The sequence below is a fragment of the Ascaphus truei genome, chromosome 1 (genome assembly GCF_040206685.1).
Source record: "Ascaphus truei isolate aAscTru1 chromosome 1, aAscTru1.hap1, whole genome shotgun sequence".
NCBI classification, from domain to species: Eukaryota; Metazoa; Chordata; class Amphibia; order Anura; family Ascaphidae; genus Ascaphus; species Ascaphus truei.
Window position 1 is genome coordinate 327,447,072 of NC_134483.1, and position 16,097 is coordinate 327,463,168.

The following is a 16,097-nucleotide window of genomic DNA, read 5'->3' on the forward strand; positions in this document are numbered from 1 at the left end:
GGAAAAATCCTGGTCACCTTAGGGAGCCTTGAACCGAAAAAGTTTGGGAACCACTGCACTACACTGTTTTAGCCATTGAATCCTTTGTATATCAGTATTGCCGACCTGAAGAAGAGAGGATAACTCTCGAAAGCTTGTCCTATGACATAAATATTCTGCACTATCACAACTGGACTAACACAGCAATTTTCTGCAATATATATATAAATATATATTGTATGACAAATCACAAAAATATCTACTCGCCACCTAGAACCAAACGTGTGCTGCTTGGGCCAATAGGAGCTCGCCACGATGTTAAATCCACTCGCCCGGGGCGAGGAGAGAGAGACAGAGACAGAGAGAGAGAGAGAGAGAGAGAGAGAGAGAGAGAGAGAGAGAGAGAGAGAGAGAGAGAGAGAGATATTAAAGCAATACCGCTGACCCACTAATAGCTTTTTATTATTTTTATATTTTAAAACAAAATTGCTCCTAAAGCTCAGTGGCTGAATTTCAGTTTTAATTCCAATTTTTATGTACATCCCTCACCCACTTCAAAGGCTATTAAACTTCAATAAGTGACTTGCTCCTTACCTGCATAGGTCTGAAGAAAACATGTAAATAGTGTCATCTTTGTTTATCAATGGGTGAAAAGACGTTCCGTCTGTTCCGTTAATCATATTGCAGGAATCTGATGTCCACCAGTCTAGAGTGCTGCACAATGGAAGTGGAAGGGAATGAACATACATCATCTAGTCTATTACTCAGGATATCGAACGGAAGATCCTCATTTAGTAATAAAACGGTGGGGCAACATTCAAGATACAAAATGAATTGCAAATAAAAGGTGGACAGAAACACACAGTATTTGGACTGCCTCTGATGTTAATGAATGCCAGGAGCCGTTTCCACATTATCTTCCCTATAGATAAAATTGCAAGTCTTTAACAGTGTAGAAAAGTCCAAATATTGTAGCCCTTCTTGCAAATCTGATATGAGATCCAGTGTAGAACAACTGTCTCTGTTGTTACAGCAGTGAATCCTAATGTCTCTACTCCTACCTCTTGTTAAACCCATATACTGTAACTCCTTAGCCCTTAGGAATTTCCTTTTAAATCTTTTTTCAATAATAAGAAACAATATAAATACAATAATTAAACATACATAGTAGAATGATGTATATGTATCAATATATATATATATATATATATATATATATATATATATATATATATATATATATATATATATATATAAAATATTTAAACCACTAAATACTATACTGTCAAATAATCCATATAATATCAATCTAGCATGAAAAAAACTAAATGCATTAATAACCAGTGTACCTTAACCCTCCCATAACCCCCCCATATCATAGCTCATATATTATCTAAGAATTTTGTAAGAACACTAGTTATTGCCACAACATAAAAGACACTATCTTGATATCTGATATCTTTTTATTTTTATAATCTATATACTATAACTCCCTGCATCATCTGGTCTCGTTATGATTGTTATGTATTTCCAAATAAGATAAGAAAGCAAACCAGATATCCTTAAACTTAGAGTGTCTTGTCGCAAGGAAAAAGTAGTGCTCTCTAAAGCACATACCTCCCATGCTCTAATCCAGGGGTGCACAAAGTTTTGATCCCACGCCTCCATGCCTGCTCATGTCTTGGCTCCCGCCCCCCTCCCCCTCCAGCGTCAAATGACGTCACAAGGTCATGTGACATCACATTGCCATGGAGACGTGACGTCACCTGACCCCGCTGCGTCCTTTGATGCCGGGTTACCATGGCGACGTGTCGTCGAAGACCAGTTAAGAGAAGCTGCAGAGGCCTTGCGCAATTCCCTGGCATTTAATTTAACTGCCTTGGGGAAGAGCACGGGACCTCTGTAGCCCCGCGCCCCCCCCCCCCCCACCTCCCAGAAATTCTCCCGCCCCTCTGGGGGGCGCGCTCCCCACTTTGCACACCCCTAATTTAGTCAACAATTGTGTCATATTTCTGGAGGCTATTTCACTACCTCAGATTTCGGAAGAGGATGGGGAATTCCTTTTTTCGCCAGCACCATCAAAACTTTTGCCTACTAAACCTCATGTTTATATGGTTCTAAAATGTTGAAACCTTCCAGCTGCTAACCTAAGTTTCCAGGCCGCAACCCAATGCCAACCTTTTTCCTGATTAGGCTCATATTTACAAGGCCGTGCTTAGGAAGACACCATCCACCGAATGGGCCATATGGTGTTTTCTGGCACTGGAAGCTACATAGTTATCTAGTAGATGAGGTTGAAAAAAAAAGACAAATGTCCATCAAGTTCAACCTATGTTAAATTTAGACGACAGATTTGTATTTACTGTAGTCTTATGGAATGAACCTAAGTCAACTCTCCACTACTGTCCTCATATTCTCTCTTTTACCTCTCTTTCCCACATTACTGCATTGGGTTCAAATAAAATATCTGAATATATCTAAACATTGACCAATAAAAAGTGACCAGCCCAAGAAATCTAATTTTAGTTCAATTGCTGATGTATACACCCCTAGAATTTGAACTATGGCAAGGTATCATTTCTATATTATGGCCTGCTTTACATAATACTTCTCACTGACACTTTGATAGCCATTAACTAGTGTACTCCTGTGAAATGGTATAAATAATCTTTTAGGGCGACTGTGTGCTGAAGCGTGAACAATAATGGTATCAATCCCTTCTTTCCAGCTTTAACGAAGGGTAACATTTTGATATAATATGTAAGAGTTTGCCTTGAGTTACCACGTAATAAGAACTGGAGAAAATACAGACAAGCAAAAGAAACTAACGCAAAAGCTCCTGCTACTTCAAGGAGCACGCAACATAATACATTCTAACCATGAGAGAGGAGAATATACGTTGCCTTGCATGGGAACAGAAGAAACTGAAATATTGGTAACCAAATGTCCTGTGTTTATGCTCTTGGGAGCACTGTATATGGAGGATGTCCCAAAAAAGGCCTATTTGATAAATGGTGGCGGATGAGTACTCCGATTGATGGATGCAGCATGGGGGATTTACTAGGTCTGGCATCACAGGACGACTAAAGCTCTAAGCACTAATTTGGGCGCATGCATGAAGTGATGTGCATGACAGGTGCATTATCTGCGGATGTAGCTCAGTGTTAAGTGGGCTTTTATGTTTAATAGTTTTATTCCATCAGACATTTTGTAGGTCAAAGTAAGAATGGATAGAGCGATGCTCAAATACCGTGTGTGCACACATACATATTTGTAATGAAACGCGGGACGAAACGCGTTGGTGCGGCTGTTATACACCCATATGTGAGTCTATGGAATAAATACCCTCGGTTTTATTTTGGAGTTTGCCCTATATTTTTTCCTAACAACCTTCCAGGTGCAGTGCATCCTTTGCTTTCCTTTATTTTCATTGTAGGTCAAAGTATGCTCAATAACTTCTCAATGTATAGGTTTTGTAGCCTACTTTCTTTTTTTGTTGCTAGGCTAAGAGCAAAACCATACGGTTCTACTTACAAACCTTTGAAAGGTTATGTTCCTGTGTGGCATCAGCTCTTTACCCTTTAACCTCCTGTGCTACAAACCAGGAGGGACAGTATGCCTCCAGTTATTGGCCCTTTTTGCTGCTATACATGGCAGCATATTCATGAACTGGTTCATTGGCTAACTGTTCAAATGCAAGATTTGCCAAAGGGGCCTATTGATATTTCTTTGAGGGTAAGTACTCCGTGTTTCAAATATAGCAACCAATTTGATGTTTGCTTTAGACCACATTGCAGAAGCAATATTAAATGTGCTCCTAACACTGTGATATAAAACATGCTCTCACCTCTCTGTATGCACTCATAACTCTTTGTCATGAAAGCAAAAAAAAACAAAAACTAATTTCTGCCTTTCCATTTACTCAATTGCATGAACCATCTAACAACTATACAGGAGATAAACGCATGACTCTTACTTTCTTCCCCTCCACTCCACAACCTGTGTAAATTCCATGTAATCCTCTGACCCACTCATAAACACGTATTCACCGTCGGCCGTTGCATTCATCTACAATATAAAGATGAAGGGGAATTACTAGAATTTAGTCATGCCTTTCTAAAATACCTTCACGAGAAAGCATACGTTCCTAAATGTGTGTCAGTTTGGCATGGTCATGGGAGTGCTTTTATGTTTACATAATGCGTTGATAAAGATGCTACAGGGGAGGATGGTCATATGGATACGTCATCTGTCTCATTGTCAACCATATCAAGTAGAAGTCACACATGCTCCAGTTTAGGGGTGGCCAACTCCAGTCCTCAAGAGCCACCACCAGGTCAGGTTTTAAGGCTATCCCTGCTTCAGTGCAGGTGGCTCAGTCAATGACTGCATCACCTGCACTGAAGGAAGGGTATCCTTAAAACCTGACCTGTTGGTGGCTCTTGAGGACTGAAATTGACCACCCCGGACTAATTTCATGGAGGGAAACATTTTTTTTTTTAAAAAAGGATTTCAAGAAAGGCCAATGTTTGTGGAGGGAATTGTTGCTTTTGGATTCCAAGCCAGGAAAGCTTAAAATTATTAGTTTTCAAAAGAAAAACATTTTAAGTCATGTTTCCCTGTTTGAGTTTGTACTTTACTAATAAAATAATGTACAATTTATGAATTACTCATTTGCTGATGGAGGACTACACCTCCGCAAAATAAAAATATATACCTTTAAATATATATATAAAGGAGATTACATTCAAGAAAATGGGCCAACACAGCAATCGTTCTGTGACATGATGCAAGGAGAAGATTAGCTCAAACAAAAGGTGAATGGAATGAGAAGAGGCAAAGATTACAATTGTGGACATACTGTAGTTGTCTGTATTTTTCCTCTCAGCAATATCATGATCCCTAACTAAAGTGCTTCCTCTCTAAATACATGAGTCTAACAATGTTATCTCATAAACCTTAAGATAACTGGGGCTATTCTACAGTACCTACAAGTAACAGGCTTGTATCACACTGTGGGGATGGGTCAAGGAGGACTGTTGGCAAGAAAGCTAGCTGTGATTACTACTGTAGGTCTATGGCTGCTACCACGTGAAATGAAGTTTGCATTGAGTTCACTTTCAGGACAGCAGCTACAGTATCTACAACAATCTAGTGAATATACAAACATGGGACAGCCAACTACTCAATTCACTTAAGAACAGAAACGTAAGGAAAGCAGTCTCCATTGTTTAGGTTATTTGCTCACGAGCTTCAATTGGGACACTCCCACAAACATCAGGTTAGATGAAAGAATCAATTGCTTCTTTTTCTGAATGTAATTTTCGGTGAACACAATTTATAATGTGTGCGCGGCCTATGGGAGGTGAAGGGGTAGAGCTGTTTGGACTGATTGGTGCAACGTGGAGGATTGATGCAAATCGGATTATGTGAATAGATATTGGCCTCGGTGCGTACGGGTTAGGCCTGAATAGAGGGCTCGCCCTGGATGAGATACAGTACTGTAGAATGGAGGGAGCAGGATGCTTGCAAGAGGAGAGTGATAGATTATAGATTATGGGAAGGGGCCTAGCTATGTAAACATTACTGGCTATCATTTTTCTTTCCCAGAAAGATCCAGATAAATATAAATGCTAAATTATTATTGTGACAGGAGGGGGTAACCAGGATCTATAATAAAGGTCAAGCACATTTTGGTTACCCCTGCTCCGTGTATAAGGGTCCAAGAGAGTTAGCTCTTGGGCCCAGTAACATTGTATTACTGCATTATACTCTGTGTAATAAAACCATTTTTTGCATTTTCCCCTTTCCGGGCATGCAATCAAGCAGGGATAGCTAGGGTATGAGTTTCAAGGGGGGTTTTGTGGAGGAACCGTTGTCAGAATGTGCCTAGGAGGTTGGGTACCGGAGTTGCCGGTTCCCCAATAAGTGTACCCGGGAATCATGCCTGATTCTTGGATACATGTAGGCACATTGTTCCGGTAATACCTCCCCTTGAAAACGCAAGCACGACTCACCACTAGGGTACCCTGCTTCAGCACAGCCCAGAAAGGAGAATGAGGCACAGGGATGAATGTGTATTCCTGTAACTGAGGGAATCCCTAGGTTAAGGGGGGTACCCCAGCTAGTGCCAAGGTGACCCACAACCAGTATAGGGTTTGTGGGTGCCCCAACCGTATATAAAGTTGGGGGGACTCAGAGTCCAAACTGAGTCACAGGGAAAGTGTGTGGGGAATATAAGGCAGACAGAAATAAAGAGACAACATTTTTCCTTTTCTGTTCCCTGTACACCAAGACTCAGAGTGTATTAAAATATACTTTAATGCAGTGTAATGTGTTGAAACATTCGGAACCAATGTCCAAACAGCCAGCCCGTGTAAACCCATAGGCGCCGGTAAGTCTGCTGGACATCGGAGTTCAAAGCAGACAGAGGATACCCAGAGGTGTGAACAGCATTTGGTCAGCGGGAAAAGGTGGAGTACTAGGTCCGGAGATCAATGGCAGTCCTCCGGGATGCCACTTGTTCTGCCAAACCTGGTGGAGCCTGCCCAGCGGGTAACATTGGGATGGCTGGGGGGAGGGGGGGTATGTGGCGGGCTTGGCATGCCCCTTAGCTGTTTTAAATTTCCCACTGACCCGGCTTTTCTAGCCGGCTCGACTCTGATTGGCTGCTTGGGAAAGTTCCCACGCACTGATTGGCTGTCCGCTCTGCTTCTATTTTATGAATGAAGCAGAGAATACTATAAGAAGCCCTGAGCCACACAGATTGTGTGTTCCCCTTGAGTCAGAGCCGAAAGCGCGCAGGCAGGCTTTTCAAAGATGCTCTGTTTGTAATAGCAAAGCAACCGGCTTCAATTTCAAGCCTGAAAAGCCTGCCCGTCAGAGACCAAGTCCAGCATTTTGCGCCGATTCTCAGAATCGAACGTAGCGGTCGTGGCTGGGATTTTATGCCGATTTGTGTTCCAGGAGATTTGGACTAACTCGTGGTCAGGAGGGACCACGTTCTCAGAAGAGAGCGTAGTGGTGGCGTATGGAATTTTATGCCGATTTGGGTTCCAGGAGATTCCGGGCTAAGTCCCGGTCAGGGTAAAACTCTCCCATAGAGTTCCCGGCACCTAGGAATGTCTGTTATTCAACCCCAGCCTCAAAGTGTGTATTTTCATCTGTATTTTGTGTTTCATTGTGTGTAAGCGAATTTATGCCGAATAAATTACAATTTATTTCTCTACCTTGTTTTGCTCAATGAATGATCCCGGTAAAAAGGTGTAAATAACCTGGTCTCACATGACAATTATGCACATTTAATGTTTTAAATGTTTTTTTAGTATGTTTCTTTTAATTATGCAGAATTGGGATTTGATGACAGCAAGAAAGCACACTGGAGTGTTATTTTCTCTACTTAACAGCTTTGTGTGGCAATTTGATTTTATGTTCACTTTCATTTTGGATACTAATTTCATTTTAAATTGATGTTAGTTTTAGAAGTATGTTTTTTTGGATTTCTCTCTGTTACTGTACTTGGCATGTAGCTTTAAATGACCATAATGTCTGTAAGTATCCTTATACAGTGGTCCTTTTAATAGTTTATGGGTGTATTCTCTTTAATTATTAGGATGCCACATTTTCTTTTGCACCTGGGGGTCCCTGCCTGCCCTGTTGATGCTCCGGTTGCCATGGGAGACACTCTTATTCCGTGTTGTCCCCCGTTTCCATGGTTATGTCCAGGGAGCGTCAGTGGGTCCCTGCTTGAGTTTCTGTTGCCATGGGAGCGGGAAATGTGTGCCTTCCACAATGTCTCCCGTTTCCATGGTTGAAACCAGGGGCATCTTTTTCATGTGGGGCGGCAAAGGGTGTAAGGTAAATTGTTTCGGTTATATAAAAGTTTGTTTTATATCTAAATGTATTTAGCCTTCACCTTTATAAAGGCTACAAGATGCAGCCGAAACGTCAGATAATTTTGGCTTAATACATTACTGTGATTGAGTAGGATGGAGTGCCTTACTATTTTTCCTCCTTTTTAGGATAAAAGGAACACTGGTATTTTTTTTTTTTTTTTAAACGAAATATATTAACAACAAAATGGTATCTCTCTTTTTTAAGTAAGTACAACAATGCAGTATAGAGGACCTACTGTAGATCAGTGCTCCTCAACTCGTTTTTCAGATAAATGTGTTTCTATCAGCAAAGGGGACAGGAGAGTATAGCAAAGTCATTTTAGATCTATTTAAAATGTATTTATAATTCAATAAAAGAATAACTCACTGAACGTTTACGCAACACACCTGTATAATATTATAGTAGTCAGCCACTCACGGATAACTTCAAAAAATGTAAACGTTTATTCCGTTTCAATGTTTTATCCATCCTATTGGGACCTTTGTCAAGATGCGAGCGGCTAAGATTGGCCCTGAATAAACTTTTTGTTTTAAGGGGTATTCTGTTCATTTGGACAAAATGCTACTGTATACACATCACTGCGCAAAAACGACGCTCAATTTCAATGATCTTTTGCACACATCCACACATATTAAACGCGTATGTATGATTTCTCACAGTGGTAGAAACACTGGATGTATATTATAATTTTTTTGTGAATGTTGCAGCAACAAAATACTATTACAGAAGAAATGGTAATCTTACCTTGTAGAACAGACCAAATGTGTCACTAATGTTACTATATAGAGCATGAGCATCAGACAGGAGCGCATCCTTGTAGCCCCACAACAACTCGTGCACTGAACGGGTAACAAACATCCCTTCATTGTATGTCTTCAGTACAGCATCAACAATGGGCTTCAGTATGGGGTAATATTTGGACATCTCCAGTATTGTCTGATGTCCGGAGGGGAAACATAGAAAACACAGTGTAAACTATCATGGCAAATTATAACACATGAAGTCACTACATCTCTTACTTCCTCCCAGCAAATAAATGCATAAAATGCCTTAACCCACGTTATGATGAAGATGAAGATAAATTGAGTTTCTTAATTAGTAATTGCAGATAATTTTCTGTGACTATTATAGAAGTATCAGATATATTACTATTCTAAGTGCATTGTAATACATTTACATTCAGAAATGTTTCTTTTGAAAACAGGAATCAAGATGATGCCTTTATTTTATCTGTTGACGTTGGCAAATGCCACAGCTTGTTCCTGCAATGCATACAAATCTGAACGCTACCGTTATTTTACTGAACTGTATCAAACGTATCATATCAACACATTACTTAGGCAAAATCACTGCAGATATCAACATATTCAAGCTGCAAATGCACATATAAATGATAAAAATATGACCTAATGGGGGGGATGGGGGGGAGTTTCAGGCCTTGCCTCTGGGCTCCTGGGTCCGGGTCGGTCATGGTCGTGTGCCGCCTTGCCCCTGGGGTGTCTCCGACGGGGTGGGGGGGGGCCATCCCATCTCCCCTTCCCCGCTCCTCCTTCCAATCCCCCCCCCTTCTCTCCCCTTATAGGGTCAATCTCCGGTGTAACCAAAGTTACTCAATGGTGGTGATCCCCCAGGAGTTGAAGTCGCAGATACAGGAGACCAGAAAAAACAAGTAGGCTTTGATATCTTGGGATGCCTCTCTACTCTGTGGCCCATTTTGCAGGAAACGCCGGATGCTGGCCTTGAGAAGGTCCCTGACTTACTCTGGGCACTACGTATAGCATTATCATATTGTCCACAATGAACCAAGTTCATTATATCAATCACTATCCAAGTCCTTCATCAATAAGGGTTAGCGGGAGTCTCCCCACAGAATATGCTGCCACAGAATATATTTTTTTCAGAAAACAATCTTTAAAAAGTAATGATATACTGTATAATAAGCTTACCACAACAGGAATATTTACTGTTCGGATAAAGTCTACTTCAGGGTGTCCCACAGACTTGTCAAGTTCAAACACGTACGTCTTGGGAGTGATAGCAGATATTTTAGTGCCATTGTCAAGAAACACAACATTTTCTCTTGGTCGATACTCCCTAATGAAGAAAACAAAATAAATAACGTAAGCTTGCATGCCGCTGATATTCACTTTTGCTTTTTGTAACCACCCAATAATGTCTCTTTTGGGCCAAATGAAAAATATTTTTAGATAATCACTCGATTGAGTATTCTCATATATGTAAAATGAAATAACACTACATGGCTGGTGTTTTAGTAAAAAAATACCAAGGTTCTTCTACCACCATTTGATATAGTTTTGTTTTTTTAAATTTTAAACTAAACTAACTAAGCTAACACTAAAAATAACAAATGCAATCCCACTACAGACTATCGTTTCCATAAAATATACACTGCAATAGTAGTGATACATTTGATTGCTTTTTTTTTTTTTTTAATTGGGAAAGGAGAAATGGTCTTTGTCTCATTGCAGCTTTTGGGCTTTTATGTTTAAAGATTGGGACACTCCCTTAATCATTTGTCTGTTTACACAACTGTACCACACTGAAATACCTGGTGGGTTCAAGGATTACACTGTAAATACACTCTTTGGCGAAATGATTCAGGGTTTCCGTCATTTTTCCCTTATTCAGGACCATGAAATGCTTGAGTGCTTATATTGGTGGCTGATGTCAGCGCTTCTGAATATGGTCTTCAACAGAATATGGGTGGAGAAGCCAACATGCATAACCTGCCCGCGTGACGCCTCATCACCAGTGCTGTTCTAAGCAGCAGGGCATTCGCCAGCATCATTATACCAGGGTTTAGGAAGGCTTCAGTCAGTTATGGTGGACTAGGCACAAGGTGGAACTGGTACAAGTCAGAAAGGTCGTACTTATAGTGTTTGGCTCCTACGTATGACTGCAAGTAGCATCTGGCCTGTCTGAGGGTGGACAACCATCCGTAGCTGCTGTACAAAATACATATCAATCAATGAAAGTTGGTGCACACATATCAACCAGGTCAAGGTGCTGAAAGTCCAGAAAATATCATCGTGAAAAAAAGAAGCAGCACAATGGAGATCCCTATAACTGGATATTTAGTGCTTCATTAAACAAGTCCCATATAATGTGGACCTTTTTTATCAAGGAAAAATATTCCCATTATCAGGGACTGAAGTACAGGTGCGGCGGCTCTTTTTACACGTTAATTTGGGAGACCGTTCAATACGAGCCACCATCTTTCCAGCACACCCCTAAGAATTATAATCTAATTTGCCAGGCCGGTGTCACTGTCAGTCCTGTGTAAAAAGTGAAAGACAAAAATGATTATGAGAAGGCTTGTGCTTTGGCAGAGGCAGAATAAAGAGGGTCAGCTTGACTTCTTGTCATGGAACAAGAATCATATTTCTGTTTGACCACCCTTCTGCTTGTCAGCCTCTTAAGTTCAGTTGCATGTATTTGTCTCACACACACACACACACACACACACACTCTCAGACACACACACACACACACACACACACACACACACACACACACACACACACACACACACACACACACACACACACACACACACACACACGCTACAGAAACCTCTGAGATTCTTCTCAGAATGGGCTATTCTGTCCTCCACCCTGTCTTTGCTGACAGTAGTTTTGTCCCATCTCACTTCTAGTGTGACAATTGCTCCTCACTTCCTTTTCCACCCTGGAGACAGTGAGTACAGCGCCCATCTCAGTTACACTCCCATGGCAAGGCCATCTCTTTCTACCTGTTTCTAACTACAAATCACAACTACACACCATCCACAAGTGCCTGTATTTACTGCTGCTTTTCAAATAAAGTGAAGGAAATATTATAGGACTTGGAGTGATTTGGAAAGGGGGCTGAGTTAATGCTATCTGGGGCTATTCATACATCACACGTGACCCTGGCTTCAGAATACTTCTAATGTAGAAAAATAAAAATAAAACTAGAATAGGCTCATTTGAAGGAGGATGCAGCTGCTTTGCTAAATGCCAAAGTAAAAGTTGGGGTCTAGAGCAGTCCGGGATTCCGCAGCTGCCAGGGGGGGAGGGCTGGGACAACTCTCCCAGGCCCGGCGGCACCCCACGCAGCACTGAACCCGGTGCTCCTTAGCTCAGCAGCAGAAGCCGCCCAGTCACTGCGATCCTTCCTCTCCCTGCTCCTGTTGGTGCCGGAAGTCGCGTTCAACATCCGGCTGACAGAGTTTGTGTATGTGTGTTGTAAGGGGGCGAGAGTATGAGCTGGGAAGAAAGGGGGGGGGTGGAGAATATGAGGGGGGAAGAAAGGGGGGGGGAGTGTAAAAGGGAAGAGACGGGGAGAGTGTGAGGGGGGAAGAAGAGAGAGGGAGGTTGTAAGGTCAGAAGAGAGAGGGGGAGGTGTAAGGGGGCAAAAGAGGGGAAGAGTGTAAGGGGGGAATAGTAAGGGGGCAAGAAGAGAGAGTTGGTGAGTGTAAGGGGGCAAGAGAGGGGAATAGTGAGGGGGAAGAAGAGAGAGGGGGAGAGAGTAAGGGGGGGAGAGTGTAAGGGGAGAGGAGAGAGGGGGTGAATAAGGAGAGAAGGGAGAGGGGGAGGTTGTAAAAGGAGAAGAGAAAAGGGGGGAGGCTGTAAGGGGTGGAGAGAGAGGGAGAGAGTGTAAGGGGAGGAGAGGGGGGAGTGTAAGGGGAGAGAGAGAGAGGAGGGAGAGTGTAAGGGGAGGAGAATGGAAGGGAGCAAGAGAGGGGGGAATTGTGTGGGGAGAGTATAATGGGGAAAGAGAGGGGAGAGTGTAATGGTGGAAGAGTGAGAGGGGGGATAGTGTACAGTAAGAGGGGAAGATAGGGTGAAGAGTGTAAGGGGGTAGAGAGAGGAGGGAGTTTGAGGTGGGTGTAAGGGGAGAAGCGAGAGGGGGAGGGTATAAAGGGGGGGGGGGGAAGAGGGGGAGAGTGTAAGGGGGAACACAGAGGGACCGGCAGGGGGAGGGAAGAGGGACTGAGGGGAAGAGGATTGGGGTTCCCCAGAATTTCACAATCTAATTCTAGGTTTCCTTAACCAAAAAAAGGTTGGTCTAGAGAGTAAGAGGCAAGTCATTTGTTTTGGTGCCACCTGTAGCTTTTAGCAACAAACCATGCTATAAATTACTACCAGGGCAATGTGTTGTTATCGTACGGCTTCCCTTTTTTTGTTTTTGTTCCATACCCCTATTTTACATTATTGGTTTGTATGGCAGTTTTCACCTTGGCAAGTGTTATTTGGGGTATTTATTCATACACTTTTTACATCTATCATTAATTTACCACCTAATATTTATATTTTACTAATATATTTATACAACTTTGTATATTTTTTTTTATTATGTTGCCTATTTATATCTTGTATCTTTTCTTTGAGGATTTATTATGCTTTGCGGGGGGGGGGGGGGGTGTATTATTTGCATTTGTGTATATATAATCTCTTTTGTTTTGTAACCCCTAGATCGGGCAAATCCTAATTTATACTTTAACTAGCTGAGAGCCCCGGCGTTGCCCGGGATGTTTGTGGTGTGGGTGTGGCATTTGGGTGGGGAGTGGTCCACGCGGCCCATGTGCGGTGGTAGTGCTGCTGTGGCTGTACTTATGGTGATTGTATCGGTGTGCTGATTTGGGAGGGTTTGGTGCTGATGTGGGGGTGCGGATGTGGGTGTGCCGATGGGGGAGGTGCAAAGGTGGCGATGTGTGAGTGCTGATGGTGTTGATGGGGGCTGGGAATGGCGGGGAGCCGAGAATGCCAGTGTGCTGGGGGGGCATGGGATACCGGTGTGCTGATGCTGGGGATAGTGTGTGTGTGTGTGTGTGTGTGTGTGTATACGTGTGTGTGTGTGTATACATTGTATGTGTGTGTGTGTGTGTGTGTGTGTGTGTGTGTGTGTATACATGTGTGTGTATGTGTACGTGTGTGTGTATACATGTGTGTGTATACATGTTTGTGTGTATACATTGTATGTGTGTGTGTGTGTGTGTGTATACATGTGTGTGTATGTGTACGTGTGTGTGTGTATACATGTGTGTGTATACATGTGTGTGTATACACGTGTGTGTATACACGTGTATACATGTTTGTGTGTGTATACATGTTTGTGTGTGTATACATGTGTGTGTGTGTGTGTGTGTGTGTGTACGTGTGTGTGTACATTTGTGTGTGTGTACATATGTTTGTGTGTATACATGTTTGTGTGTGTGTATACACGTGTGTGTGTGTGTGTATACGTGTGTGTGTATACGTGTGTGTGTGTGTGTGTATATGTGTGTATGTGTGTATACATGTGTGTGTATACACATGTGTGTGTGTGTATACACGTGTGTGTGTGTACACGTGTGTGTGTGTGTACATGTGTGTGTGTATACACGTGTGTGTGTATACATGTGTGTGTGTATACATGTGTGTGTGTGTATACGTGTGTGTGTGTGTATACGTGTGTGTGTGTGTATACATGTGTGTGTGTATACATTATGTGTGTGTATACCTGTGTGTGTATACGTGTGAGAGTGTATACGTGTGTGTGTATGTCTCCATATGTGTGTGTGTATGTCTCCATATGTGTGTGTGTACGTCTCCATGTGTGTGTGTGTACGTGTAGGGGGGGGGAGGTGGTGGGAAGGGGGGGAGGTGGTGGGAAAGGGGGGGAGGTGGTGGGAAGGGGGGGAGGTGGTGGGAAGGGGGGGAGGTGGGGGGAAGGGGGGAGGTGGTGGCTTAAGGGGGGGAGGTGGTGTGAAGGTGGGGGGAGGTGGCGAGGAGGGGGGAGGTGATGGGAGGTTGTAAGGGGGGAGTGAAGGGAAGGTGAAGGGGGGGTGAAGGTGGGGGTGGAGGGGAGGTGAAGGGGGGGTGGAGGGGAGGTGAAGGGGAGGGGGGAGGGGAGGTGGCGGGGGAGGTGAAGGGGGGAAGGGGGGGAGGAGGGGGGAAGGGGGGGGGGTGGTGAGGGGAGGTGAAGGGGAGGTGAAGGGGGGGTGGGTGGAGGAGAGGTGAAGGGGGGGTGGAGGGGAGGTGAAGGGGAGGTGAAGGGGCTGTGGAGGGGAGGTGGAGGGGAGGTGGAGGGGGGGTGAAGGGGAGGTGGAGGGGGGGTGAAGGGGAGGTGGAGGGGGGGTGAAGGGGAGGTGGAGGGGGGGTGAAGGGGAGGTGGAGGGGAGGTGGAGGTGGAAGGGAGGGGAAGTGGAGTGAGGGGAGGTGAGGGGGGGGTGAGGGTAGGTGAAGGCCGCTCAGTCACCCGTCCGGCCGCTCACTCACCCGTCCGGCAGCTCCCTCAGCCGTCCGGCAGCTCCCTCAGCCGTCCGGCCGCTCCCACGTGGATCTGAGGCGGGAGGCAGCTTGTTGTGGCCGCTCCCCCGCTGTGTCCCGGGCGCTCGCTCCCCCGCTGACTGTAGCGGCGCCGGGGGGGGGGGGGTGTGGAGGGGAGGTGAAGGGGGGTGAGGGGAGGTGAAGGGGGGTGAGGGGAGGTGAAGGGGGGTGAAGGCCGCTCACTCACTCGTCCGGCCGCTCCCACGTGGATCTGAGGCGGGAGGGGGAGAGCAGGAGGCCCGGGCCGCGCTTCCCCTCTCCGGTAGCGGCGCACGTGAGGGGGAGAGCAGGAGGTCCGGGCCGCGCTTCCCCTCTCCGGGAGCGGCGCACGTGAGGGGGAGAGCAGGAGGTCCGGGCCGCGCTTCCCCTCTCCGGGAGCGGCGCACGTGAGGGGGAGAGCAGGAGGCCCGCGCCGCGCCGCGAGGGAGGAGGCTGGAGTTTGCTGCTGAGCAGGAGGGCCGCGCTTCCTCCGGGAGCGGCGCACTTTGAGGGTGATGGTGCGGCTGGGGATGTTGCGGAGCGTGGGGATTTGGGTGAGGTGGGGAGGGGGGAGAGAGTGAGGGGCACCGGGAGAGGAGGGGGGTGTGTGTGTGGAAGGTGAGCTGCGGTCCAACTGACGGGGGAGAGTGAGGGTGTGTGTGTGTGTGTGTGTGTTTTTTTTATTTATTTTTGTTTGGCCCGTCACTCTGCCTCAGGCCAATGAGAGGTGCGGGGGCGGGCAGGCCAAGGGACCAATGAGATTGCCGCTAGGGACGCAGACATACAGTGAACTCAGAAATATATAGTAGATTATTTGTTTGCCATGTCGTCTGAGCTGAACTCCTCCTGCTTCTCTGTTATAGCAGGAGTGAAGCAGGGGCTTTCTGGAGCTGAACCCCGTTAATTTTAGCTCCGGAAACCCCCTGCTTC

The 16,097-nt window shown here is 44.8% G+C and overlaps 1 protein-coding gene across 1 annotated transcript in view; it reads right to left on the reverse strand.

Moving 5' to 3' along the window:
* Window positions 1-16,097, reverse strand: part of SCARB2 (scavenger receptor class B member 2) — a 78,216-nt gene that overhangs the window by 32,567 nt on the left and 29,552 nt on the right. The window contains exons 3-6 of the mRNA XM_075606710.1: window positions 9,822-9,969; window positions 8,620-8,811; window positions 3,956-4,047; window positions 574-693 (exon numbers count right to left, since the gene is read on the reverse strand). Of these exons, the coding sequence (XP_075462825.1) occupies window positions 574-693; window positions 3,956-4,047; window positions 8,620-8,811; window positions 9,822-9,969 (552 nt within the window). The remainder of the gene's footprint in view (window positions 1-573; window positions 694-3,955; window positions 4,048-8,619; window positions 8,812-9,821; window positions 9,970-16,097) is intronic.